This window comes from Apis cerana, linkage group LG1, assembly GCF_029169275.1.
Source record: "Apis cerana isolate GH-2021 linkage group LG1, AcerK_1.0, whole genome shotgun sequence".
Taxonomy (NCBI): domain Eukaryota; kingdom Metazoa; phylum Arthropoda; class Insecta; order Hymenoptera; family Apidae; genus Apis; species Apis cerana.
In genome coordinates, this window is record NC_083852.1 from 24,529,111 (window position 1) to 24,553,092 (window position 23,982).

A 23,982-nucleotide genomic window follows, 5' to 3' on the forward strand; every position below is an offset into this window, starting at 1 on the left:
ATAAATTAATTGAATTATGTAAAAATTATTTTAAATTCAATGAAAATAATTTATTATCTTTTATTCTAATTAGAAATATTAGCAAATTTTATATAAATAAAATATATAAAATATATAAATAAAAAATATATATTTTATATATAATATAGAATATTTTTATTATATTTTCAAAATTATATTCAAAACATATAGAAAATGTGCGGTATGCTTTTAAAAAATAACATTAATTTTTTCAGAACATTTTTATTTAAATTTTAAGCAATAAATTCATAAGGTATAGGTGCAAGTGAAATAGGATTTTCACGTCCTGATACAATGTGTGCAGGCATTGGTTCAGCAGGCTGTCTTTTCAATTGTACTTTAATGTTTTTTTCCTTTGCTTCTTTTCTGAGTCTTTCATTTTCTTTTACTCGTTTCAAAAAATCTTCTCTACATTTAGAATGAGTTAAATGCTCAATACGAACATTTATTCTTTTAGCAATAATTCGTCCACGTACTCTTTTATTAACAATGACACCAAGAGCATGGGGAGTTACATTAAATACACGTCCAGTTTTTCCATGATAAACTTTATAAGGCATTCCTTTTTGCACTGCTCCATTACCTTTAATATCAACTATATCGCCTACTTTATATACTTTCATATATGTAGATAATGGAATTGTTCCATGTTTACGGAATTTTCGGGAAAATAAATCCCTTGTTCCTCGACGATATCCCTTTGAATTTGTCATACTAATAATTCTTGTCTGTAATAAATATAATTCAATTAAACTTAATTATAAATCTTGTAAAGATATTTTTGATTAAAATTGATTATATCAGTTAATAAGATAAAAATATTTTTATGTATAAAGTTATATAATTATACGATTAGTATTAAATTTTAACAAATTTAATGATTAAATAAAACATTTTCATTAAAATTTGAAATATATTTTATTAACATATGCGCGAATATTGTCACGTGCGTTCTCTTATAAAAATAATTCAGGATAAAATTTTTTTCTTAAGAAAAAAAATTTGAATATAATAAATATAATTTTCATAAATTTTGATAGTATAAAAAAATGAAATGCCAAATTAAACATAATTAAAAATTTTTAATAATATTATCAAACTTACAAGGGACAAGCGTAACCTCTCAAGCGTCTATGAAAAAGAGAATTTAAGATCGGTAAATAAGTTATATTAAAATCGATAATAATCGATATTTAAGTATCGATTTTTAACTATATAAACTTTTTTATTATAATTATTAAATATTTTATATAATATTTAAATATATTAATAAACATTTTATAAATTTTTCTTAATTTATTTTAAAAAATAAACTTTAATACTACTAAAATTTTTTAGATAAAATAAACTACAGTTTATAAAGGAAGTTTCCTCTCTAACGTTTATTCAATCATAATACCGCTGCATGACAGTTGTTTTCTGAAAATTCATATAAAATTGATAAATATTTTGCAATTTTATATTATATGTTAATTAAATTAATAATTTAAATAATAAATAATATTTTATATTATTATTATATAATATTCAAAAATGGTTTGTATTTTATATAATTTTTTATAATTAAACATAATAATAAAATATATCGCTTTATTATTATAATATTTACAAAGAATTTATAAAATATAATTATTTTATAAATTATAAATAAATTTATAAAATAATAATAATATACATTATAAAATATATGATATGTATTGATTTTTTTTTTACTTTAAAAATGTATTATATTATTATAACTAATGGAATTTATTTAACTAAAAGAAATTTATTATATTTTATATATTTTTCAGTTTCGTAATCAATATGACAGTGATGTCACAGTTTGGAGTCCACAAGGACGTTTACATCAAGTAGAATATGCAATGGAAGCTGTAAAATTAGGATCAGCTACTGTAGGACTTAAAAATAAAACTCATGCAGTCCTTATTGCACTCAAAAGAGCTTCTTCAGAATTATCTGCTCATCAAAAAAAAATTTTCCCTATAGATAAACATATGGGAATTTCTATTTCAGGTTTAACAGCTGATGCTAGAATGTTAAGGTATATTATTATATTGTATATTGATAATGATAAAATATTGATTTTTTTATATTAATCTTGTTAAAAATACAATTATTGTAAAATCTTTAATAAATTATCATTAAAAACTTTATTTATATATTTATAGTCGATATATGAGAACTGAATGTTTAAATTATAAGTATTCTCATGATGATCTATTACCTGTGAGTCGTTTACTTGCATCTTTGGGAAATAAATTACAAACATGTACTCAAAGATATGATAGAAGACCATATGGTGTAGGTTTACTTATTGCTGGATATGATGTAAGTTATCAAATATCAAATATTATTTATTGAAAAATAAACTAATATTAAAATATTATAAATTTTTTTTAAAGGATCAAGGACCACATATTTATCAAACATGTCCTTCATCAAATTATTTTGATTGTAAAGCAATGGCTATTGGTGCACGTTCTCAAAGTGCTCGTACATATTTAGAAAAACATCTTAATGAACTTCTATCATGCGATCTGGATGAATTAATAAAACATGGTCTTTGTGCATTAAGAGATACATTGCCAAATGAGGTTGATTTATCAGTGAAGGTAATAAATGTAATAAATGTAATTTTCTATACCACAATATATTAAATAAAATTAATATATAAAAAAATAAATATAATAAGAATAATTATTATATTACAGAATGTATCTATTGCAATAGTAGGAAAAGGTACAGATTTCAAAATATTTAATGAAGATGAAATTTCTGTTTATTTATCTCAAATTGAAGATGATAAACGTAATAAACCTACTGAACCAGATGTAGAAGATTCTAAACCTCCACAACCTCCATCTTCTGATGAAAATCCACAAGATCCACAGGTTACAGTTGCAATGGATACAGATTAAAAATAATGTAATATATTTTATAATATATTTTCTGTATACATTTAAAATGAACATTTGTATTTTATGTTTGTATTTTTCCTATCATTATATTCAATATAATAATAGAATATCATAGATTATGAAAATTTTGTTAATTTTCAATATAATACATTTTACAATATAATTACAAATATTTCTATTAACTTAATGCACAAATTTACAATAATTTATATTATAATATATATGAATTTTATATTATATAATATAAAATTCATATAAATAATTATAAATATTCCAATAATTATAATTAAAAGAAATATATTTATTGATTTTCAACCTGTTTATTTCTACGTCTTTTTAATATATTTGTTAAAAAAAATTCTCCAGCTTTATATGATGAACGTACTAATGGACCACTTGCAGTATATAAAAATCCTAATTCATTTCCTATATTTTCCCATTTTTTAAATTTTTCAGGTGTAACATATTCAATAACTTTTAAATGTTTTTTTGTAGGTTGCATGTATTGTCCAAGTGTCAAAGCATCTACACCAATTTCTCTTAAATTTTTCATTGTTTGTTCAATTTCTTCATCAGTTTCACCTAATCCTAACATTATTGATGATTTTGTAATTAATTCTGGATTACATTTTTTTGCTATTTTTAAAACCTTCAGTGATTGCCTAAACAATATATAAAAAAGTTTATATATAAATTTTAATTAAAAAAATAAAATATAATATATAAAAAAATAAAATATAGAATATAATTCACCTATATTCAGCCCGTCTATCTCTAACAAATGGAGTTAAACGTTCAACAGTTTCAATATTATGAGCAAACACATCAAGATTAGAATTAACAATTATTTCAATACAATCTTTATCTCCTCTAAAATCTGGTACCAAACATTCCACTAAAATATTAGTTCTGCAAAAATATATAAGATATATACAAGAAATCTTTATTCTATATGTAATTGTAAAATAATAAATTATAATAATATAAAAATGAAATTTTATATACCTTTTTTTAATTTCTTTCACTGTTTCTGCAATATGATTGGCTCCACCATCATTTAAATCTATTACAATATATAATTTTAATATAAAAGATATAAAAATTTTAATATATTCATAAATTAAAAATGAACAAAAGATCTAACCATCTCTGTCTACTGATGTTAATACAACATAATCCAAACCCCAATCTGTTATTGCAATTGCTGTATTTATTGGTTCTTCTGGATTTAAAGGTAATGGTGTACGTGATGTTTTTACAGAACAGAAACGACAGCCACGGGTACATGTATCGCCCATTAACTATATTAAATTATTTTTCATATATTATATTTTTATAATATAATTAATTAATTTTTTAGATTGTTATCAAAAAATTATAATTTAAATAAAAATATAATGAAATATTATTTAAGTATATAATAAAATGTTTTATATAATGAATACATTCACATAATTTGTTAATTCTCAATTTTAATATTAAATATTACTAGAAAGCATATTTTTAATTATTTTGGAATAAAAATATAGACTAATGAAATATTTTGAATTAATAATACAAACCATAATAGTAGCAGTTGCTGTTCCATGTATACCACCTCCCCAACATTCCCCAATATTAGGACATCGTGCTTCTTCACATACAGTGCTTAATTGTAATTGTCTTAATTGTGATTTTATTCTATTATAACTTTTACCTATAGGTATTTCTGTTTTAAGCCAAGGTGGTAATCTTAAACGAGATTTGTCTCCCTTTTCTAATTTTAATTTTCCATCATATTGTTTATAAGTATCAGCAATAAAATGTTCTAAGTCAGGTCCATCTTTCAATTTTTGAGAAAAATTTTTTTTTTTGATGTAATGCAACTGCTTTAATATAAGTAAAATTAATATATAATAAAGATATATAAAATTAATACATAATAAAGTACATTAAGTAGTTTTATTTTTAGGTATAATTTAATATGTACCGTTGAATGAAAATTACAAATAGTACATATTTTTGTGCGACTTAATTTATGAAAAGCTTGAAACATGATTGTTTATAAAAGAACATTCAAATAACCTCTTAAGAATAAAAAAAACAGTCCAGCATAAAATATTATCAAATACGATAATAAATATATATAATAAATATAAAATATTACAAATAACAAGCTTGAATTTATAATTTTCTTATATATATAGTTTTGAGATATAAAATATATTAAATATTTCAGAAATTATTTATTTATGACGTACTTATACATAATTAAAAATTTATGATATACGATTTTAGCACAGAAACAATATAACTAAATATTCTATCAAATTATATAAATAAAAAATCTTAATAAACAATTTCATATTTATATTTTGTTTAAGTTTAATTTACATACGACATTCCTTATAAAATTTATAATTTTTGTTTGTGAATATTTGCAAATTTTATTAAGATTATTTTTCTTATTTTATTTAAAATTAATGATATAATAATAAATAATAATTTATAGAACTATTATTATATAGAAATGTTTCATATTACATTTTATAATAAAATTTAATAAAATTATTAATATTTTTTCATAAAAATCCATCCATATGCACTCGACCATATATAAATTTTGTTAGTTTAGCAACACATATTGACGTAATATCATCCGATCTTTAGAGCTTCTACGATTGGATGCGGTAAAGGTCGGGTGAGCGTTCGTAATTTGTTAGTTATTACGTTTTACATATCAGTGGTTCGTTTTAATTTTTGCATTTATTTAATGAAAATAAATATTTGACAAACAATACATTATAATGGCAGATCCTGGAGGATGGTCTACACCACAAGAAAATGATTTTTCTAATTTTCAATCAAATGATAGCTTCAATTTAAATGAAGTAACTGGTATCGATGGTATGTAACATGCAATATTTGTCAAATTAAATTATATTATTTTGTTTTTAGTAAACATAATGAAATAATAATTTCTTATTTTTTATTATATATTTTTTTTTATTTTTCATCTTAAATTTTGTATAATTTTCTTTTACTTTTTAAATGTATATATATATATATATATATATACATATATATATATATATGAATTTATTTATTAAAACAGCATAATAGAATAATTTTCATTATCTAATTCAATATTTTTTTAAAATTAAATTAAAAAATTTTTAATATATCATATCTATATTATTACATTAAAAATTTAAAATATATAATAAAATATAACCAGTATTGCTATATATAATTTTGTTTTTATACATATTAATTCCGTTTTTATTTTTGTTTTTTTTATGTTATAGAACTTCTAACAAACTGTGAAAGTGAATTATTAAAAAATGAAAATTTATTTAGTGATGATGCATTATTATCACAATTGGAAGAACCTTTGGGCATGGATACAGAAGGATTGGATTTTTTAAACTTTAATAATAATAAAGAATTAAAGGATTTCAAAGAATTTCATAATTTTGAAAGTCCAAATATTATAAAACCTGTATCAAATGGAAATGTAATATTAACTCCAACAGTAACAGAAAATACACAACAAATTTCTTGTGTTTCTCAACAATCTCAACAACAAAAGCAACAACAACCACAATTGCAAGATATAATACCTGTACAGAATAGAGCACAGAGAATATCTGTCACACCAGCACCCACAGTATTTAGTTCACAATATGCTATTCCACAAAATATGAATTTTAGTGTCCAATCACCTGTTGTAACAATCGCACCAATGACACAACAAAGACAATTACTTTTACCAGCCAAGCTTATAAAATCAGAATCAGTTGTTTATTCTAGAGGGTCGCAAGCTGTTAGTTCAGCTTCTGTACCACATCAAATACATACATTAGTAAATACTGCTAATGGAACAGTTTTAACTGCTGGTAAAAATTATAACAATTTATTAATATACTCTCAGATTTTTTATTTTTATTCATATTCATATTTTAATTTTTATTTAGGTATTCCAGTCGTATTAGATACTGATAAAGTACAAATTAATCGTTTGAGCACAAATACACATATAGGTGTACCAAGAGTAAAAGAAGTAAAACGTAGTGCACATAATGCTATAGAACGACGTTATAGAACATCAATTAATGATAAAATTATTGAATTGAAAAATATTATTGTTGGAGTAGATGCTAAATTAAATAAATCAGCAATTTTAAGAAAAACTATTGATTATATTAGGTATATTAAATATATTATATATTTAATTTTTTTTACATATATATTATATATTAAAAAAATATTTATTAAATAATTTTAGATTTAATAATTAGATTTAAAAATTTAATAAAATTTTAGATTTCTTCAAAATTCTAATGCAAGATTAAAACAAGAAAATATGTCATTAAAATTAGCTCAAAGACAAAATTTACGTGATTTATTAGTTTGTGGTGAACTTACACCACCTAGATCAGATTCAAGTGAACCATCTTTATCTCCAGCACCAGCACCATTATCTCCTCCATCTCCATCTTCTATAAAAGATGATCCAGATGTTTTACAAAATGTTGATGCAACTGTTCTTACCAATCAAAGCATGAGAGATCATACCAGACTTACACTCTGTGGATTTATGCTTCTCTTTTTAGCATTCAATCCTTTAGGTTTTGTAATAAATAACATTGGAAGATTTAATTCTGATTATATAAATACAAAATTAGATGGTCGTACTATTCTTAATTATCAAGGTATAAATAATATAATAATAATAATAATTTATTATTATAATAATAATTATATATTATATTATTATAATGTTATAATTATTACATATAATGAATAATAATAACATTAATCTTTTTTAGATCAATCAGATATTGAAAATCCAGTATGGAGTAATTTATTATTATGGCTGACAAATATTATACTTTTGATTTGCGGACTTTGTAGATTATTATTATATGGTGATCCAATATTACCTTCTGATAGTAAAATATTTCTTGAACTTCATAGATGGAGACGCCAAGCAGAATTTAATATATCAAAAAGTGAATATAGTCAAGCATATCGAGATTTACATCAATGTTTGCAATACTTAGGTCGTCCATATCCATCATCTCGTACAGAAACTTGCCTTGCAACTATGTGGCAAATCATAAGGCAACTTCTTCATAAATTATGGATTGGGAAATGGATTTTACATATTCATAAATGGTTTTCAGAAAAAACCATACGACAACAAGCAGAAATATCAGCTATGGAAATAGCTATTATTTATCAGCATATGCTATGCTTACATTTATCAGAAGGATCAAAAAATGGAACTTTGTATCTTGCCCTTTCTGCAGTAAATTATGCAGAAACAATTGGTGAAACTATTCCAAAATCATTATTGGCAGAAATATATACTAATGTTGCGTTATGTTTCAAACAATCACTTTTTCCATTTATTCATAAATATTATTTAGGCAAAGCGCGTACATTATTGTCATCATGTACAATTCCATCAAAATTAAAATGGATAATGAGCGATGAAGGTGCAAAATTTTTAGCATTTCAAAAATGGCAATATGGAGAACAACCAGATAATGAATTCACGTCTCAAACTAGTAAAGCTGATCCTCTATCATATGCTTCACGTGCATATAGAGATTATTTAATTGGACAATGTTTACGTATTTTAACTGGCACTGTTGGAGATACTCATTTATCTTCAATATTAGAATATGGACAAACTATTATGGCTTCTGCTGGAGTATATACTGGATTTTTGTGTACTGACAAAGTTACAATTACACGTAAGAATTAGTAAAATTAAATATAATAAAATTTTTCTTAATTTTTTCATACTGAATATATACAATTAAATTTATTTCTTTATTTTGATGAATGAACAATTTCGTCAATTAATATTTTAGATTGTGAAGATGAAATTGGATTATGGTGGGGAGCAGTTATGTATGTAGCAGCGTGTTGGAGATTAAAGGAAGATGATTCTCGAGCATGGAGTATTGTTGAAAGCAAATTTCCTTATGAAAAAAATTATCAACTTTGCAATAATAATAATAGTGTTAGTCCACTACCATATATTGTTTTCAATACTTTGCAAGCTGCAAAAGCTACTATTAAATCAACTTCCATGCATTTTATTGATCAAGCAGGAATATTACTTGAACAATGCTTGGTTTATTACAATTGCAAACAACAGTCTTCACAAAATGTTTTGGTAAGATATTTAGATATTATATCCATTAGATATAATATCAATATTCAACTAAAATACAACTAAATATAATAATTAAAAAATTAAAAATTATGAATTAACACAATTTATAAAAAATAAAAGTATTTAATTTTAAATTTATAATTTTATTCTTTAAGTTAATTTTTAAAATTATATATTTTTTAAATAAATTTCATTTTTATATAAAATAAAAAATATTTTTAATAAACAAGTAATAAATATAGATAGTAATAAATATAAATATAATATAGATCAACAATTGATATGAAGTACACTATATAAAATTATCTAGTATCATTATTAACATATTTAGTAATGATAGTTTATATGTAAAATTTTTTTGATTGCTTACCTGTTACAACTGTGCATTGTAGTTGCATTGCATGAAATATAACTATGCAATACTTCTACAGTGCAACTCTTGTGGCAGATTTCAACACCATATAATAATAAATATATGATAGTAAATAAAAGTTATATATATTTATATTTTTTTTAATTAATGATTTTTTTATTGGTTTTGATTTTTTTAGCTTACTCAATTGTGGATTTGTGACTGGTTACTTGAAATGAGAACTACACTTTGGCAAGAATTAGATAGTGATTTAGAAAAATTAACCACAAATATATCTCTTAGAGGTTTTCAACGTGATTTAGCTTGTCTAAGACAATTATGTCAACATATTCCAGTAAGTTTTTTTTTTTTTTTAATTATTAAAAATATTCATCATTTTTAATCATTATTGTTTATTTTTTAGTCTACCTTGGCAAGAGTATTTCTTTATGAAGCCACAGTACGTATAATGGCAGGAGCAACACCAGTAAAAACTCAAATATTATTAGATCGCAGTTTACATCATAGAAATTCACGTTCTTCAATTATTTGTGGTAAAGATCGTTCACAAGATCAATATACTGGAGAGAAAGAACACGCAGTAGCTTTATGTTTAGCATGTCGACATTTACCTTCATTATTACTAGCCACTCCTGGAGAACGTGCAGGTATGCTTGCAGAAGCTGCAAAAACTTTGGAAAGAGTAGGTGATAGAAAAAGACTTCAAGAATGTTATAAATTAATGAGACAACTCGGATCGGCTATTTCTGCTAACTGATATATTAAATAAAAATCTTTATTCTGTCTTTTATTTGAATTTGTTTTGTTTCATATAAGTAATAAAAATTTAAAAAGAAATTACAGATCTAACATGACTTCATTTTCTTACTATTTCATTATTAAAACAAAGGACAAACAAGTTAACAAAAAGTTTTCTAAAAAAAAATGCAGATATGATTAGTTAATTTTAATGAATTTTAATATGTATTAAAAATAGGCATATTAACTGAAAGTATTATTTATAAATATCAATAAATAAAAATATATTGTGTATTGTTGAATAAAAAAAAAAGTGCTCTTATTCCTATTCATCCCATAAGATTTTTCGTTATTTGCAGTTATAGTACATATATAATACATATTGTACAGCATAATATCAGATAAAGAGAAATTTTAAGAATTTCAATTGGATATTAATTTAATTTTTTTTGTTAATATATTTTATATTTTCTTAATAATTGTGATTGGAAATAATATTTTAATATCATTTATCATAATTTATATGATTATTTTATATTTTATTTAATTCATTTAATATTACTACACGTTTATATATCTAATATAATGATATTGAAATCTATAAATTATATTTTTTATATTTCAAAATAAAAATCTGATTTTTTTATTATTTTAAGATTGAATACATATTTTTTTCTATAAATAGTTAAAAATTTTTCTTTTATGATGTATTAATCTTTTATAATTAATAACATTTTGAAAATTTGAAAATAAAAACATTATAATGGCAGCACTAAATTTAATTAATATTAATAGTTAATATTTTAAATCTATTATAACTTAAAAATTATACAATTTAACTTTTTTAATATTTATTAATTAAACATATAAATATAAAATATAAATTATATATATAACTTTAAAAAAATTAATAAAATAAATTGAATTTTTTTTATTTTTTATTTTTTTTTGTTTCTTCTATTTATATTATTATTATTATTTTTTTATAAATTATTATATATTTCCTATAAATTATATATATTAACATTTAATTATATTTTATTTAAAATATAATAAAATTTACATATTATAAATATTATTATAAAAATATAAATGTTATGAATATAAAGATAGTTTATATATGATTATTCTACCAAAAAAATCTGTACTTTCATTAAATACAAATTTAAATGTTTTTGCTTTGATTGAATTTTTCAAATTAAACATTTGTATTGTATTTTTATCTTCTGGATAAAATGATTCATAAAATTTAGTTTCTTTGTCACCAACTTCTAAATGACAATCTTTGCCAACAAATCCACCTTGAAATTCAATTTCAAATGAACTTACTTCACATTCATGTTTAAAATGAATAATTATCCATTGTGGAGTTCCCTGTAATTTATATAATATATATAATAATAAATATTTCTTTTAATAAATTATGTCAAAATTAAAAAAAAGATTTCTTTACCGAATTGGAATTCCAACATGTTTCAGGACAATTATCAAACATATAATTTTTCCCATAAGATTGATTATTTTTATTTAAAACCGAACTAACTCTAAACACATAATAAATATATATAAACTAAATTTTTTATAAATTTTATTACATAAAATATAAAATAAATATATATATATAAATATAATAAAATAAAGTATAATAAAAATATAAGTATCAATTAATATTTTGAATAATATTAATTTTTAACTATTCTTATATAATTTCAAAATATTTCAAATACTATAAATATATCATAATTTTATTTTCAATAATATTAAATAATGTTTCAATTTTTGTTGTTAATTATATCTTATAAGTATCGAAGCTTAATTTTTACTAAAATTTCATAAAAAAATTTATATATTTCCATAATTCTAATGTAAATATATATATATTTATGCTTAATTTAAATAATATTTTAAATAACTTACCGGCATTCAAATTTATATTGTTGTAACAAAGAAGTCATAATAAGACAAAAAATGTTTGATATATAATTTAACCTTGTACATTAAAATTATACTAATCACATTGTTATGTACCGTTATGTTATCGTCGCGCAATAAAAATTATTTTATTAAATTTTCAATGATATTTCTTTGTAATAAATATTATACAATAAAATTATAAATAGATCAAAAGTTAATTAAGTAATTATTAATAATATATAATAATTTAATTGTACAAAACAAATATCTTAAAAACTATCTTTAGTTATTTATATTTTAAAAACAGTAGCAATATTTTTAATATTTATAAAGACATTTTTTAAATATTTGTGCTGAAAATTAATTAATTCTTTTATATTGTAATAATTGCATCTAAAATCATTTATTTCAATAATATTTTGATAATGAATTTTCATATTGAATTTTTACAATTTTAAAGATGAACTGAGATATCATAAATAAATTGATGAAATAAATGATATATATATATATAATATGAATAAAACATGAGTACTTTTATGAATACAAAATCTTTTTTTCAGATTATTAATTTCACATTAATGGAATAAATGATATTTTATATAAAAAATTAAATAATATAAATTTGGTTCTTATATTATTTCATGATATATAATTATTATTTTATCATTACAATTTTTCATAGATATGGCATGCATACCAATTACATTTCAACCTAGTATGAAAATTAAACAAATTCCTAATTACATATACTTGCATGATTTGCAAATGTATATTTTACCTCCATCTGGATATATTAAATTAGAAGAATTATATCAATGGTGTATTGATAGATTAAAGGGTAATTATTGTAATTCTTTTTAATAAATAATTAATATTTATATTTAGAAATAAAATCAAATTTTATTTTGTAGTTTTAGAATTAGTAAACAAAGTATCAAAACAATATTATAAAGCGAGGCAATGTCGTATTGCTTTAATTAAAGAATTGGAAAAAAATGATTTAATTAAGTTTGCAAAACTTATAAATATGTCTAACTATGAAATTTCACAAAGTAAAAAACAGCTTCTAAGAAAAAATGATTCTATATCACACTTTATTTTGAGATCAGCATTTTCTTTAGAACATAAGAAAAAGCAATGGTTCTTTAAACAAGAAGTAAAATTATTTAAATGGAGACTTTCTTTTTTAAATAAAAAGGACATAAAACTCTTTAATTATATTAATGGAATTCAATTTCCTTCTGTTAGTATAAAATATAATAATTACGTGTAAATAATTATATAATATTATATAATTAATTATATAATATTTTATTATTTTTACTATAATTAATAAAATATTTTTTATTTACAATTGCTAATATATTTATTTAGGTTTCTGAACAAGAAAAACAAAAAATTAAAAAAGACTTAGAAATGTTTTGTTTTGACAATGAAAATATTAATATTATAAATTTTTATAAAGTATATTTTACTAATGTAATAAATCTAGTTGCAAAACGACAAGTATTTTTGAAAAATGGAATTGCTTATGTACCTGAAACAAAAGTTTATTGGATAATTTTTTCTGAATTTAAAAAAAAATTAAATGAAGGTTTTGCTGTAAGTATATAATAAAAATTTATATTTAAATTTATATTTTAAATATATTTAAAAAATATATATTATTTTTTAAAATATTATATATATTTTTTTTTAGTACTCAAGAACAATAGTATCAAATATTTATGGTGATGAAAGAATAACAAAAATATTTAATATACTTCAAAATTATATTAATAAACCATATCTTGAACATAATAGATATAAATATATATCTATTGATGAGTTAGATGAGGTATGTTTTAATTATAATATTTTTAAAATACTTACAATTATTATTCTATTTTAAAATATTAATAACTTAAGTATTAAAATAAAATTAATAAAAAATAAGAAAATGATTTTATTAATCATTTTATCATATATCAATTTTATTTTAATTTTTTTTAAGCTATCACAAAAATCATTTCCATTGTGCATGAGATTGCTTCATGAAGCATTACAAAAAAATCATCATCTCACAAATGGTGGTAGAGTTCAATATGGCTTGTTTCTCAAAGGAATAGGTCTTAAATTACATGATGCAATACAATTTTGGAAAGATGAATTTACAAAAAAAATGGATGAAAGAACTTTTGAAAAACAATATAAATATGGCATACGATTTCTATATGGACAGGAAGGAAAACGTGCAGATTATGAACCATTTCATTGTTTTAAGATATTTAATTCTAATATTGGTTTACGAGATAATCATGGTTGTCCATTTAAATGTATGACATTTGATCTACTGAAACAGACACTTTCAAATTATGGATTAATTCATTTAGGTAAATAACATATTACATTTTATTAAAAAATAAAACTTATAGAATATATGAAAAAATAATTAAAAAATTTAAAATTAAATATTTAATAATAATATATTTATTAAATATAAATTATTATAAATATAATAATATATTCAATTCTTTCATATTGAATTAATACATCATATGGACTTATCAAATCAATTATTATTAAATGTAATTAATTCTAATATTATTATTTATATAAATTTGTATGCAATACTTTTATTTATTAATTAATTTCTTTATTAATAATTTATAACTATAATTATCTAATAAATAGAATTTTAATATATGCATAATCGGAAAAATGAAATCAATTTTTTGTTATAGAATTTTGTCTATTATAGAAAATAATTTATTAGTATATTTATTTTATTTATTTTTAATTATTATATTATTTTTAAAAAATTATTAATTATTTATTTCAGATATAGAATCAATAATTCAATATATAAAAAAAAAATCTTATCTTGAAGCATGCAAAACTTATTATGAAATTACACACAATTGTATTATAAATAATACCTTTAAGCATCCAAATGTATATTTTAATTCTAGTTATAAACATTTTGAAAATATATTTTCAGGTAAATTTTTTTATAAAATCATATTATTGTAATATTTTGTAATATATTACATAATTATAATAGTTAGTAATGATTAAAAAAAAAAATAAACAATAAAGAAATTAATTATTTTTTTCTTTATAATACAATTATACATATAAATATTCAATATTCATTATTGTTTAATTAATTTTTTTAGATATGGAAGATTAAAAAATATAATTTTAACAAGTTTCAAAATTAAATATTTTCATAAAATATAACAATGAAAAATATTTACTTTTAAATTGTTTTTATTTATTACTTTAATAAATACTTATAAAAAATTAACGAATTATTATATAATTTTGAATCTGAAAGTGCAGTTGAATAGTATCATTTTGTAATAACATTGATAGTTATATTGAATATAATTCTTCATTTCAATTTACTATTCTAAATCATTTTATATTAATAAATTAAAATGCATATTTTTATTTATTAATTTATTTACATTAAATATTCCTAAATGCATTTGAAAATATTCATAAATTATTTTTATAAAATTAATATTCTTATTTATATTTTTCCATAACTTCTTCTATGATTTTATTAAGTTTTTGATTTTGCCAATTAAGAGAAATGTCATCAAGATGATTATCAAAATCTATAAGATTTCTATATTCTTCTGCTTTAAGTAAGGAATATAATACATCTGTATGTGTCACTCCTCTGTCATATAATATACTGTAAAAATCAATGCAATATGAACAATAAGCATATTAAAAAATGAGAAATAAACATTTAAAAAAATTGTGATATATTAAATTAATTACTCTGTTATATCTTTAAGTTTCCATTTGCCATCTATAAATTGTGACACTCTCAAAGGATTTGAATTCATAGCAAGTGTAATTTCTTTATTATCCACCTAAGTAATGTGAAAAGAAAATAATACAAAAATTTTGATTTGATATTTTAATTTAATTTGTTAAAACACTTACCACAACAAGTAAAGTATTACCATAATTTTCTGCTATTTTATCCGCTATTTTATGAGCAGGTTTATCTGTACTACATTTTTAAATTTTTATAATTAAGATCAATAACAAAAAAAATTGTCAAAAATTCTAAATAAAAAATAAAATACCTTAAATCATTTATGTTTTCATTTGCTAGATAATAACCTGCTAGTACTAAACCTTTACTAATAGCATATTGATCAACCTGAAAATATTTTTAAATATATTTATATTACAAAATTCAAATAATTATATATAATTTTATAATTAAAATTTTTAAGAATTCAATAATTTCTTACAATTACGTGAGAAAATGATGTTATATATTATTATAAATAAAAATGTTTTTTAAATTCATATATTTTTATAGGTTAAAAATTACAAATAAAAAAAGAAAGTTTTAAGTACTATCTATAATAAAATGATAATTAATATATAAAATATAATTTATAAATTATATTTATACGACTTATTACCATAAAAAAAGACTAATAAAATTTTACAAAATTTATTAAGTTTCTAAATTTATTATATATCAAATATTTACCATGGTTAAAGCAATTTCTGCCATAGGTGAAACATGAAGACAAATATGAAAAAGTGGAATTACATCTTCAATATGTAATTCAATGAATTTACCATCATTTTTATTACTTTGTTTGGCTAATAATAAACCATTTATTGCACAGTGTGGATACTTAGCTGCGTGTAAAATAATCTTACAATATGCACGACTAGAAAATGAAATATCTGCCATTTTTTTTTTTACAATAAATCTACTACAATCTACTTCAAGTATATACTATTGTATATAAGTTACCTACTTTAAGAGTTTAGATACCAGATCTGATCATTGATTACATTTAACATATGATGATTCATTTATCAAGTTGGTAATAAGCAAAGAAATATTTTTTAAAGTTACGTATTGTATACTTTTGTTTATTTATCTTTTAAAATAATTTAAAATGGATAATATTGAAAAAGTTATCAATCTTTTACACAAAAGAAGAACTATTCGTGAAGAACAATTCGCAATTGAAGAAAAGAAACAAATTACTGAATACAGTAATTTGATAAATACATTACAAACTATAAAAGGTTTTTATTTTTGAATCAAAAAAAATTATTATTAATTTTATAAAATTAAAGTTCAATCATATATATTGTTATAGATGAACGGAACAATTATAAAGAAAGTATTGTTAAAAATCTTCAAAGTTTAACAATGCATAAACATTCAATATATAAATTAATTTATAATGCAGAGAATATATCAGGATTACCAGTTTCTCATAATTATCATCGGTATTATAATACTTTAAAAATACTTTTAATAATAATAATAAAAATAATAATAATAAAAATAATTAATAATAATATTAAAAAGTATTTTTTAAGTTATTTATTAAAATATTATTTTAGGCAAGCAATAATGTTTTTATCTGAAGGAATTGATTTTATAAATAAATTACAAGATATATTTAAAAATTTTGACAATATTGATAAAAAAAATAATATTAATTCTATGAATATGCTTCATGATATTGTAAGTTCATATTATTAAAAATATTATTAAAACAAAATAAAAATTGCTATTATTTAAATTTATTTTATTTCATATATATATATTTTTTTTCAGATATTTTGTACAAAAAGCATAGGAAATGAACTTTGTAAAGTAAAATCCTTAATTTCAGATATAAAAACATTACAAAAAAATACAGAAATATTGCAAGAATATTGTTTAGTTAATGATGGTAAGTTTATTTAACATGTAAAATATTATTTAATAATTATTTTGTTACAAATATTTAAATTATTATTAAGTTATATTATTAAGATACATTATATGAAAAAGAATTTTAAATTTAAGAATAATTTAACTGCAATAACATTATTTATTTATAGATGAAAATATTAAAATCTAAACATTATCCTATTTTGAATAAGAAAATATTTTATTATTATTTATTGATAAGGTAATCTTTTTATTTAATTTTATTTTTAAATATTAATGATTTAAGAAATATTTTCAGCAAACATTAAAATCTTTTGTGAATTATTTTCAAAATATCTTTTAAATGTATTTAGAAATTTATATATTTATCAATAGTATTAAATTCATCATTGAGATTTAATTTTAACATAATTAAATTTGGATCTACAATATTCTGCAACAAAAAAATTTTTTAAATAAATAATATACATGTAAAAGTATTTTTGTAAATAAATTATTTTCTTACCATTAATTCTGTAGTGATTTCAGATTTTGATTGTATTTCAGAAAATGGTATATCATTTTGAAAATTATGTGAAACATTTAGATCTCTTTCTGGTTTTTCAATTTCATAAACTAAAGAACCTTCTTTAATTCTATCCCTTTAAAATAGATATGTATAATAATAATAAAAAATTTAAAAGAAGAAATTAAAGTATTGTATATTTTTGAAAAAACTATTGTTAATATATATACAAATAAGTAATGATTATATTATAATATTTACTTCGTAACATTGTATTTTTCAGTTGCAATTTTTTTTTCTTTTTCCATTAGTGCTTGAATTTGTAATTGTAACTGATTAAATTTTTGTTTATTTTGATTTTCTAAGTGTTTTGCATTTTTTAAAGCTTTCATTCCTTCTTCTTTTTTAATTAAAGCAGACTATAAAATATTTAAATAATAATTGATTTATGAATTGCAAGAATTATTAATATAATATATTTATATAATATATATTATATTATTATATTATTATTTTATATATATATATATATTGTATATATTATATTATTAATATATATTATATATATATATATTATTAATGTATATTATATTATATAATAATATATTTTAAAATATTACTTGTGTAAGATATTCAAGTTCTTTGGCACGTAAAATAAGTAAATTCTCCTTATCTTGTAGAATTTGTTTATGAATATTGAGTTCATTAATTTTTTCTTGCCATTTTAATTTATCTCGATTAGCAGATATAGTTGCTTCTTGTGCAATTTTAACAGCAGTCTCCAACTATATAATGATTAAAATATAAATTTTTATAATAATTTTTATAAAAATTTTTTAAATAATTATGTATCATTTCTTTTTACAATATTTGTATATAAAGTATATATAATTATTTATACCTCTATTTTATCAATTTCATTATTGTTTTGTAATTTATTTGAAATTTGTAATTCTGCTTTTTCAATTGTTATTATTTCTTTTTCTTCTGCAAGTAATTTTAATTGTCTTTCTTGTTCTTTCATCCAAGATACCTTCAATGCCTAATCAAATATAAAAATAAATATTTATTATTCAGTATTTCCATATATATATAATTTCAAATTATATAACAACAATTTTAATTCTAATTCAAAAATATAATTTAATTATACCTCCATATAATCACGTTCCCATTTCATTTTTTCTTCAAATAATTCTCTTTCTTTTAAAAGACTTGTTGTTTTTTTCTCAAGTGTTTCTTCTGCCTGATTGCATAATGAACTTTGTTTTTGAAGTTCAGTTATAAGACTTGTAAGACGAATATCAAGTTTCTCTGTTGTTTCTATAAATTTATTACGATGTTCTTCAAAGATATTATTTTGATGCTTTAATTCAAGTCTCTGTGCTATAAATATTATTCAATAAAAATAATTTTTTAATTTATAATTTATAGCATGTATAAAATATAAATAGATGTTTATAAAATAATTTAAAAATTATTTATTTTTTTTTTGCATAATTATATTTTTTATCCATTATTAATCCATATAATAATATTATATAATAATAATTTTATATATATATATATATATACATAAATGTAAATTCATATAATATATTTAATATATGAATAATAATTATTATATTTAAGAAAGATATAAAAAATGAAATACATTAAATATATTTGTAGAATATATTATTATTTAAATACCTTTTATGTCATCTTCTTGTAGTTTCAAAGTGTTTTCATGAGATTTCATTATTTCTTTATGTTGAATTTCCAATTTTTTTTTATTTTCTATTGTATCCTCAATAATAATATTAACCCTTTGTAATATATTTTCTATATCAGTTGTTCGAGTTGTCATAATTTGTATCATTTGATCTTCTATTTGCTTAGCTTTAGATATGTTTTCTATTACATTATTATATTGTTTTTGTAAAAGTTTTATGTTTTCAGAATGTAATTTGCAAAGATCTTCTATATTTTGAGCATGTTCATTCTAATTGAAATATATTGCAATTATAAAATTTTTTTTTAAAAGATTTATATTAAATATTTATGTTAAAAATATAAATGCATTTATAATTATTAATTATAGATTAAATTTTATAAAAAATATGAAATAGCAAAACATTTTAAAACATTACTAAAAAACATTAACAAAATCACAAAATAAAAAATTTATTATTTAAAATAATAAAACTATTCAAAAAATTAAAACAAAATTATTATGATGTATATTTTTTATATATGTACATTTACAAATAAAAATAAATGTATTATAACAATAATTTTTATGTATATTATTACAAAATAATATATCTACATAATGTAAAATATTATATACATAATGCAAAATATAACCTTTAAATTATGAATTTTTTCTTTGTATTCGTTTTCTATTTGTAATTTTTCATCTTTTAATTTTTCGAATTTCGTTATATAATCTGTTTCTAAGTGTTCTATTTCTCTTTTAATTCTTCCTTCTGATTTTGTTATTATTTCTCTTAAAAATGAAATTTGTCTTCTAAAAATTAAATTATTTTATTTTTTTAAGAATGATTTTAATGATTTTTAAGATGATTTTAATGATTTAATAAAAATATTATAATAATATGTAAAAAAACATACTCATAAAATTCTGCTTGAAATAATAATTCGCTATCATATTTTTCATTTATATAGGATAATTTATTTTCCAATTTTGATTTTTCTTCTTCTAATTTTTTTATTCTATCTTTCATTTCTTTAATTTCATTTATAAATTTCTTTTCTTCTTCATCTAAATCCAATTTATAAATTGCAGTATTTGGTATTGATACAGATTGCGTCATTAAAACCTTAAAAAATAAACAAAATTTTATTTATTTTTTTTATTACATATTTCTATATAAACATATTATATTTGAAAAATTTTACATTAATATATTGATTAATTCGTTCTTGTTGAATTTTTATTTGTTTCTCCAATAAAGTTTGTCTTTCATATTGTAATTTTAAAAGTGCATTAAATTGTTTCTCTTGATTATATAATGCAGAATGCTGTGCATTTGTTATTTTATTTAATTGTTCATTTTGTAGAGAAAATATTGTTGCTGTTCTTAATTCATGTTCTTGTTGTTGCATATTTACAAATGCATTTTCTTGATGTAATTGTGTGCCAAACAAGAGTGGAAAAATAGATGTATCTTCTAAATTATTTGTACCAGATTTTTTTGAATCTACTGTACTATTTGTATTTTGAATTTCAATATTTTGTTTAGAATTAACAGTTTTATCAATTTTAGTTATTTTTTCATTTGTTGCTAATTTTTTTGGACCACCCAACCATTCTGGTAAATCTTTCTCTGTTTTCATATTTTGTATAACAGAATTTTTAGTTGAAACATTCTCATTTGTCATCTTAAAAATTAAAAGAATATATTTAACATTGGAAATATTCAGTTTATTCTTATTAATGTTACAATTATAAACATAATAAATATTATTATAAATAAATTAATGATTTTATTTCATTATCTTAATTTTTATTTTTAATATTTACTTATTATTTAAATTATATTTTATATTAACTTTTATATAATTATAAAATATTTAAGTTTTATTTTTTTGATATTGTAATTAATTATTTATATAATAAATAAAATATAATTACCAATTCAAGATTTTGATTTGATAATAAATCAACAGATAACAAACCTAGAGGATCATTTATAATTTTTGTATTTCTTCTACCTCTACGAGATTCTTTTGCAAAGAATTTAGTTGATAAATCAATAGCATCTAATTTTGATTCTTGTATGTTTGTAGATTGTTCTAACTCTGTTTTTTTATTACTTTTAGGAATAATAGAATCCACAACATTTGGTGAATGAGATTGATTTTCAAATGAATGCTCTCTTAAAGATAATCTCTTTGCTTTATCTATTATATCACATTTATCATTTAAATTCATTAAAATATCTTCATTTTTAGATATAGTTTTCAATTTCTGTATATCTTTTTCTTTAAATGATTCATTTTGTGATATAATAAAATTACTTTTGGAAGGTGAATAACCATTTAATTTCTGTGAAAATAATTGATTAGTTTCTTCTTGCCCTAAATGCAATTCTAATCCATTATTTGATTTAATACTCGTTTTAGATGTAATTGGATTTTTGATCTTGAAAATATCTTCCATTAAACTGCTTTTGCTACTAGATGCAAATAAACTTTTACTTTCTTTTGCAGAAGTTTCTTCATCAGATAATAATCCAGTTAATAAATCATCTTCATTAGAATCTATATATTAAAAAAATTTTCAAATAATTATTTATAAAAATTATAATTTAAATAATTGTTTAAAATATAATTATTTAATTTATTATTATAATTATTTAATTATTTAATATAAATAAAAATTTAATTAATAAACATTGTATCTATATAGAAATATATTTTTTGTAAAATTATAAAAAAATAAATACAAAAAATTTTAAATCCAAAAATATTTTTAAATTTTTTTAATAAATCATTATTAAAAATAAATCACCAGTTTATGTTGTTTGTATTTTAAGTGTGTAAAGCACCTTTAAATATAACTTTTTTTTTTATTTCTCCATCCGATTGTATATTAGAATCTTTAAGAGGATTTGTAGATTTTAATTTTTTAAATGAATCATTAAATAATTCCATATCTAAACTCTCCATATCTTCTAATGTTTTTGTAATATCATTTAAATTTGTATTTAAAGTTTTATTGTGATCAACCATCTGTATATGAAATTAAAAAAAAAACTATATAAATAATTATTATAATATATATTTTATATATATATTATATTTATTATAATATATAATTATAATATAGAAAATAATATTCAATAGATTTTTCTATATATTTTAATTATTTGTTTTTTTTATAAAATAAAAATATTAATACCTTTAAAAAAATATTTAAATTATTTTTTTTTATTGTAGATTACTTAGTTGTAAAATAATCGTCTCTTGTTTGCAGTTTAATATTATTTATTGCGTAGGTCATTAGCCTTATTTGTTTCTTAAAAGGAATGTTTGATTTATATTCAGGTTTCTATGGAGATAATAATATTTTAATAATATTTATAAAATAATTTTAAAAAAATATTCTTTCATATTGTTTTCTTCATAGATATATTAATTAATTTTTTAAAAGATAATGTAATTTCTAAATTTTATAACAAAATTTATTATTAAAAATGTTTTTAGAATTAACGAATTAAAATTATTAAAATTTAATTTGAGTTAGTAAAAAATTATACAAATTATAAGAATTTTAAGTTTTATCAAAAATATATATATTTATAATATTATATTATAATAAAATATATATATTTATAATATTATATTATACAATAATATATATTAATAAATTTATATAAATAAATTTAAAATATTTGTTTTTTTACGTGATTATAGAATTATTTATATGTTGACTAGAAATTTAGTAAGATTTTAGCAAATTATTGTCAATTTTTATACGCATGCTCATTAAATATTTCAAAAAATGGAAATAGTAAAATATGGTAGGGAAATTTAATGGAAAGGGGAGTTTTTTTGGTATCACATATATGACTGCTCTATGTTCGCCCAAATCGATAATACGTTGGAAACTGTTGATATCATATG

The 23,982-nt window shown here is 19.3% G+C and overlaps 9 protein-coding genes across 14 annotated transcripts; 4 read left to right on the forward strand and 5 right to left on the reverse strand.

Moving 5' to 3' along the window:
• Positions 1-132: 132 nt before the first annotated feature.
• On the reverse strand, positions 133-734 carry LOC108002133 (large ribosomal subunit protein eL21). Its single transcript, XM_017063625.3, has one exon. It carries the CDS (start codon positions 732-734, stop codon positions 255-257), a length of 480 nt encoding a protein of 159 aa, XP_016919114.1. The 3' UTR covers positions 133-254.
• Positions 735-1,378: 644 nt separating this feature from the next.
• LOC108002012 (proteasome subunit alpha type-1) lies at positions 1,379-3,607 on the forward strand. Of its 2 annotated transcripts, XM_062087024.1 has the most exons (6): positions 1,393-1,557; positions 1,815-2,065; positions 2,193-2,352; positions 2,427-2,636; positions 2,736-2,949; positions 3,438-3,607. In XM_062087024.1, the coding sequence occupies exons 1-5, from the start codon at positions 1,555-1,557 to the stop codon at positions 2,940-2,942; spliced, it is 831 nt and encodes a 276-aa protein (XP_061943008.1). In that variant the 5' UTR covers positions 1,393-1,554; the 3' UTR covers positions 2,943-2,949; positions 3,438-3,607. The 2 variants fall into 2 exon arrangements, with proteins under 2 accessions (XP_061943007.1, XP_061943008.1); XM_062087023.1 differs by lacking the exon at positions 3,438-3,607 and having other exon boundaries at positions 1,379-1,557; positions 2,736-3,265.
• Positions 2,939-5,566, reverse strand: LOC108002003 (lipoyl synthase, mitochondrial). 2 transcript variants are annotated; one of them, XM_017063350.3, is made up of 6 exons: positions 4,912-5,566; positions 4,505-4,807; positions 4,087-4,243; positions 3,948-4,005; positions 3,696-3,851; positions 2,939-3,604 (listed from the first exon to the last, which is right to left on the reverse strand). In XM_017063350.3, the coding sequence occupies exons 1-6, from the start codon at positions 4,975-4,977 to the stop codon at positions 3,244-3,246; spliced, it is 1,101 nt and encodes a 366-aa protein (XP_016918839.1). In that variant the 5' UTR covers positions 4,978-5,566; the 3' UTR covers positions 2,939-3,243. The 2 variants fall into 2 exon arrangements, with proteins under 2 accessions (XP_016918839.1, XP_016918838.1); XM_017063349.3 differs by having other exon boundaries at positions 4,505-4,810.
• A 16-nt stretch (positions 5,567-5,582) lies between these two features.
• On the forward strand, positions 5,583-10,324 carry LOC108002146 (sterol regulatory element-binding protein 1). Its single transcript, XM_017063639.3, has 8 exons — positions 5,583-5,828; positions 6,230-6,820; positions 6,899-7,130; positions 7,248-7,636; positions 7,754-8,686; positions 8,807-9,114; positions 9,666-9,821; positions 9,891-10,324. Exons 1-8 carry the CDS (start codon positions 5,729-5,731, stop codon positions 10,242-10,244), a joined length of 3,063 nt encoding a protein of 1,020 aa, XP_016919128.1. The 5' UTR covers positions 5,583-5,728; the 3' UTR covers positions 10,245-10,324.
• A 921-nt stretch (positions 10,325-11,245) lies between these two features.
• LOC133667794 (nuclear receptor 2C2-associated protein) lies at positions 11,246-12,282 on the reverse strand. The gene is made up of 3 exons (XM_062087043.1): positions 12,143-12,282; positions 11,679-11,769; positions 11,246-11,599 (listed from the first exon to the last, which is right to left on the reverse strand). The coding sequence occupies exons 1-3, from the start codon at positions 12,178-12,180 to the stop codon at positions 11,321-11,323; spliced, it is 408 nt and encodes a 135-aa protein (XP_061943027.1). The 5' UTR covers positions 12,181-12,282; the 3' UTR covers positions 11,246-11,320.
• Positions 12,222-15,912, forward strand: LOC108002034 (DNA primase large subunit-like). Of its 3 annotated transcripts, none has more exons than XM_062087007.1 (7): positions 12,222-12,352; positions 12,825-12,980; positions 13,054-13,385; positions 13,517-13,744; positions 13,842-13,979; positions 14,136-14,514; positions 14,964-15,227. In XM_062087007.1, the coding sequence occupies exons 2-7, from the start codon at positions 12,827-12,829 to the stop codon at positions 15,152-15,154; spliced, it is 1,422 nt and encodes a 473-aa protein (XP_061942991.1). In that variant the 5' UTR covers positions 12,222-12,352; positions 12,825-12,826; the 3' UTR covers positions 15,155-15,227. The 3 variants fall into 3 exon arrangements, with proteins under 3 accessions (XP_061942991.1, XP_061942990.1, XP_061942992.1); XM_062087006.1 differs by having other exon boundaries at positions 12,223-12,361; XM_062087008.1 differs by lacking the exon at positions 12,222-12,352 and adding an exon at positions 15,301-15,912 and having other exon boundaries at positions 12,827-12,980; positions 14,964-15,122.
• LOC108002015 (ER membrane protein complex subunit 8/9 homolog) lies at positions 15,377-16,859 on the reverse strand. The gene is made up of 5 exons (XM_017063373.3): positions 16,650-16,859; positions 16,231-16,307; positions 16,085-16,154; positions 15,917-16,011; positions 15,377-15,827 (listed from the first exon to the last, which is right to left on the reverse strand). Exons 1-5 carry the CDS (start codon positions 16,857-16,859, stop codon positions 15,656-15,658), a joined length of 624 nt encoding a protein of 207 aa, XP_016918862.1. The 3' UTR covers positions 15,377-15,655.
• A 207-nt stretch (positions 16,860-17,066) lies between these two features.
• On the forward strand, positions 17,067-18,705 carry LOC108002016 (uncharacterized). Of its 2 annotated transcripts, XR_009833401.1 has the most exons (6): positions 17,067-17,203; positions 17,278-17,410; positions 17,528-17,651; positions 17,745-17,862; positions 18,014-18,084; positions 18,390-18,705. XR_009833401.1 is itself a non-coding variant. In XM_017063374.3 (5 exons), the coding sequence occupies exons 1-5, from the start codon at positions 17,071-17,073 to the stop codon at positions 18,031-18,033; spliced, it is 528 nt and encodes a 175-aa protein (XP_016918863.1). In that variant the 5' UTR covers positions 17,067-17,070; the 3' UTR covers positions 18,034-18,354. The 2 variants fall into 2 exon arrangements, 1 of the variants encoding a protein (XP_016918863.1); XM_017063374.3 differs by lacking the exon at positions 18,390-18,705 and having other exon boundaries at positions 18,014-18,354.
• On the reverse strand, positions 17,695-23,903 carry LOC108001982 (GRIP and coiled-coil domain-containing protein). The gene is made up of 14 exons (XM_062087001.1): positions 23,763-23,903; positions 23,258-23,407; positions 22,905-23,088; positions 21,989-22,617; positions 21,253-21,735; positions 20,965-21,173; positions 20,698-20,860; positions 20,041-20,332; positions 19,502-19,734; positions 19,250-19,390; positions 18,969-19,133; positions 18,610-18,767; positions 18,349-18,484; positions 17,695-18,276 (listed from the first exon to the last, which is right to left on the reverse strand). The coding sequence occupies exons 3-14, from the start codon at positions 23,086-23,088 to the stop codon at positions 18,193-18,195; spliced, it is 2,877 nt and encodes a 958-aa protein (XP_061942985.1). The 5' UTR covers positions 23,258-23,407; positions 23,763-23,903; the 3' UTR covers positions 17,695-18,192.
• Between the last annotated feature and the right edge of the window lie 79 nt (positions 23,904-23,982).

What these genes read in the sequence shown, in the direction of transcription:
- LOC108002034 (XM_062087007.1), top strand. Translation starts at nt 12,827, where the DNA reads ATGGCATGCATACCAATTACATTTCAACCTAGTATGAAAATTAAACAA. An exon ending in GTGTATTGATAGATTAAAGG is followed by an intron (nt 12,981 to 13,053) that starts GTAATTATTGTA and finishes TTTATTTTGTAG; the next exon opens with TTTTAGAATTAGTAAACAAA. An exon ending in ATGGAATTCAATTTCCTTCT is followed by an intron (nt 13,386 to 13,516) that starts GTTAGTATAAAA and finishes ATATTTATTTAG; the next exon opens with GTTTCTGAACAAGAAAAACA.
- LOC108002003 (XM_017063349.3), bottom strand. Translation starts at nt 4,977, where the DNA reads ATGTTTCAAGCTTTTCATAAATTAAGTCGCACAAAAATATGTACTATT. An exon ending in TTTGTAATTTTCATTCAACG is followed by an intron (nt 4,811 to 4,911) that starts GTACATATTAAA and finishes CTTATATTAAAG; the next exon opens with CAGTTGCATTACATCAAAAA. An exon ending in GTGAAAGAAATTAAAAAAAG is followed by an intron (nt 3,852 to 3,947) that starts GTATATAAAATT and finishes ATATTTTTGCAG; the next exon opens with AACTAATATTTTAGTGGAAT.
- LOC108002015 (XM_017063373.3), bottom strand. Translation starts at nt 16,859, where the DNA reads ATGGCAGATATTTCATTTTCTAGTCGTGCATATTGTAAGATTATTTTA. An exon ending in CAGAAATTGCTTTAACCATG is followed by an intron (nt 16,308 to 16,649) that starts GTAAATATTTGA and finishes AAATATTTTCAG; the next exon opens with GTTGATCAATATGCTATTAG. An exon ending in AAACTTAAAGATATAACAGA is followed by an intron (nt 15,828 to 15,916) that starts GTAATTAATTTA and finishes TGATTTTTACAG; the next exon opens with TATATTATATGACAGAGGAG.
- LOC108001982 (XM_062087001.1), bottom strand. Translation starts at nt 23,088, where the DNA reads ATGGTTGATCACAATAAAACTTTAAATACAAATTTAAATGATATTACA. An exon ending in TTTCAAGCAGAATTTTATGA is followed by an intron (nt 20,861 to 20,964) that starts GTATGTTTTTTT and finishes TTTAATTTTTAG; the next exon opens with AAGACAAATTTCATTTTTAA. An exon ending in GGGAACGTGATTATATGGAG is followed by an intron (nt 19,391 to 19,501) that starts GTATAATTAAAT and finishes ATATTTGATTAG; the next exon opens with GCATTGAAGGTATCTTGGAT.
- LOC108002012 (XM_062087023.1), top strand. An exon ending in GCTGATGCTAGAATGTTAAG is followed by an intron (nt 2,066 to 2,192) that starts GTATATTATTAT and finishes ATATATTTATAG; the next exon opens with TCGATATATGAGAACTGAAT. An exon ending in AGGTTGATTTATCAGTGAAG is followed by an intron (nt 2,637 to 2,735) that starts GTAATAAATGTA and finishes ATTATATTACAG; the next exon opens with AATGTATCTATTGCAATAGT.
- LOC108002016 (XM_017063374.3), top strand. Translation starts at nt 17,071, where the DNA reads ATGGATAATATTGAAAAAGTTATCAATCTTTTACACAAAAGAAGAACT. An exon ending in GTTTCTCATAATTATCATCG is followed by an intron (nt 17,411 to 17,527) that starts GTATTATAATAC and finishes ATATTATTTTAG; the next exon opens with GCAAGCAATAATGTTTTTAT. An exon ending in ATATTGTTTAGTTAATGATG is followed by an intron (nt 17,863 to 18,013) that starts GTAAGTTTATTT and finishes ATTTATTTATAG; the next exon opens with ATGAAAATATTAAAATCTAA.
- LOC108002146 (XM_017063639.3), top strand. Translation starts at nt 5,729, where the DNA reads ATGGCAGATCCTGGAGGATGGTCTACACCACAAGAAAATGATTTTTCT. An exon ending in TACTATTCTTAATTATCAAG is followed by an intron (nt 7,637 to 7,753) that starts GTATAAATAATA and finishes AATCTTTTTTAG; the next exon opens with ATCAATCAGATATTGAAAAT. An exon ending in AATTATGTCAACATATTCCA is followed by an intron (nt 9,822 to 9,890) that starts GTAAGTTTTTTT and finishes TTTATTTTTTAG; the next exon opens with TCTACCTTGGCAAGAGTATT.
- LOC108002133 (XM_017063625.3), bottom strand. Translation starts at nt 734, where the DNA reads ATGACAAATTCAAAGGGATATCGTCGAGGAACAAGGGATTTATTTTCC.
- LOC133667794 (XM_062087043.1), bottom strand. Translation starts at nt 12,180, where the DNA reads ATGACTTCTTTGTTACAACAATATAAATTTGAATGCCG. An exon ending in CAATATAAATTTGAATGCCG is followed by an intron (nt 11,770 to 12,142) that starts GTAAGTTATTTA and finishes TTATGTGTTTAG; the next exon opens with AGTTAGTTCGGTTTTAAATA. An exon ending in CATGTTGGAATTCCAATTCG is followed by an intron (nt 11,600 to 11,678) that starts GTAAAGAAATCT and finishes TATAAATTACAG; the next exon opens with GGAACTCCACAATGGATAAT.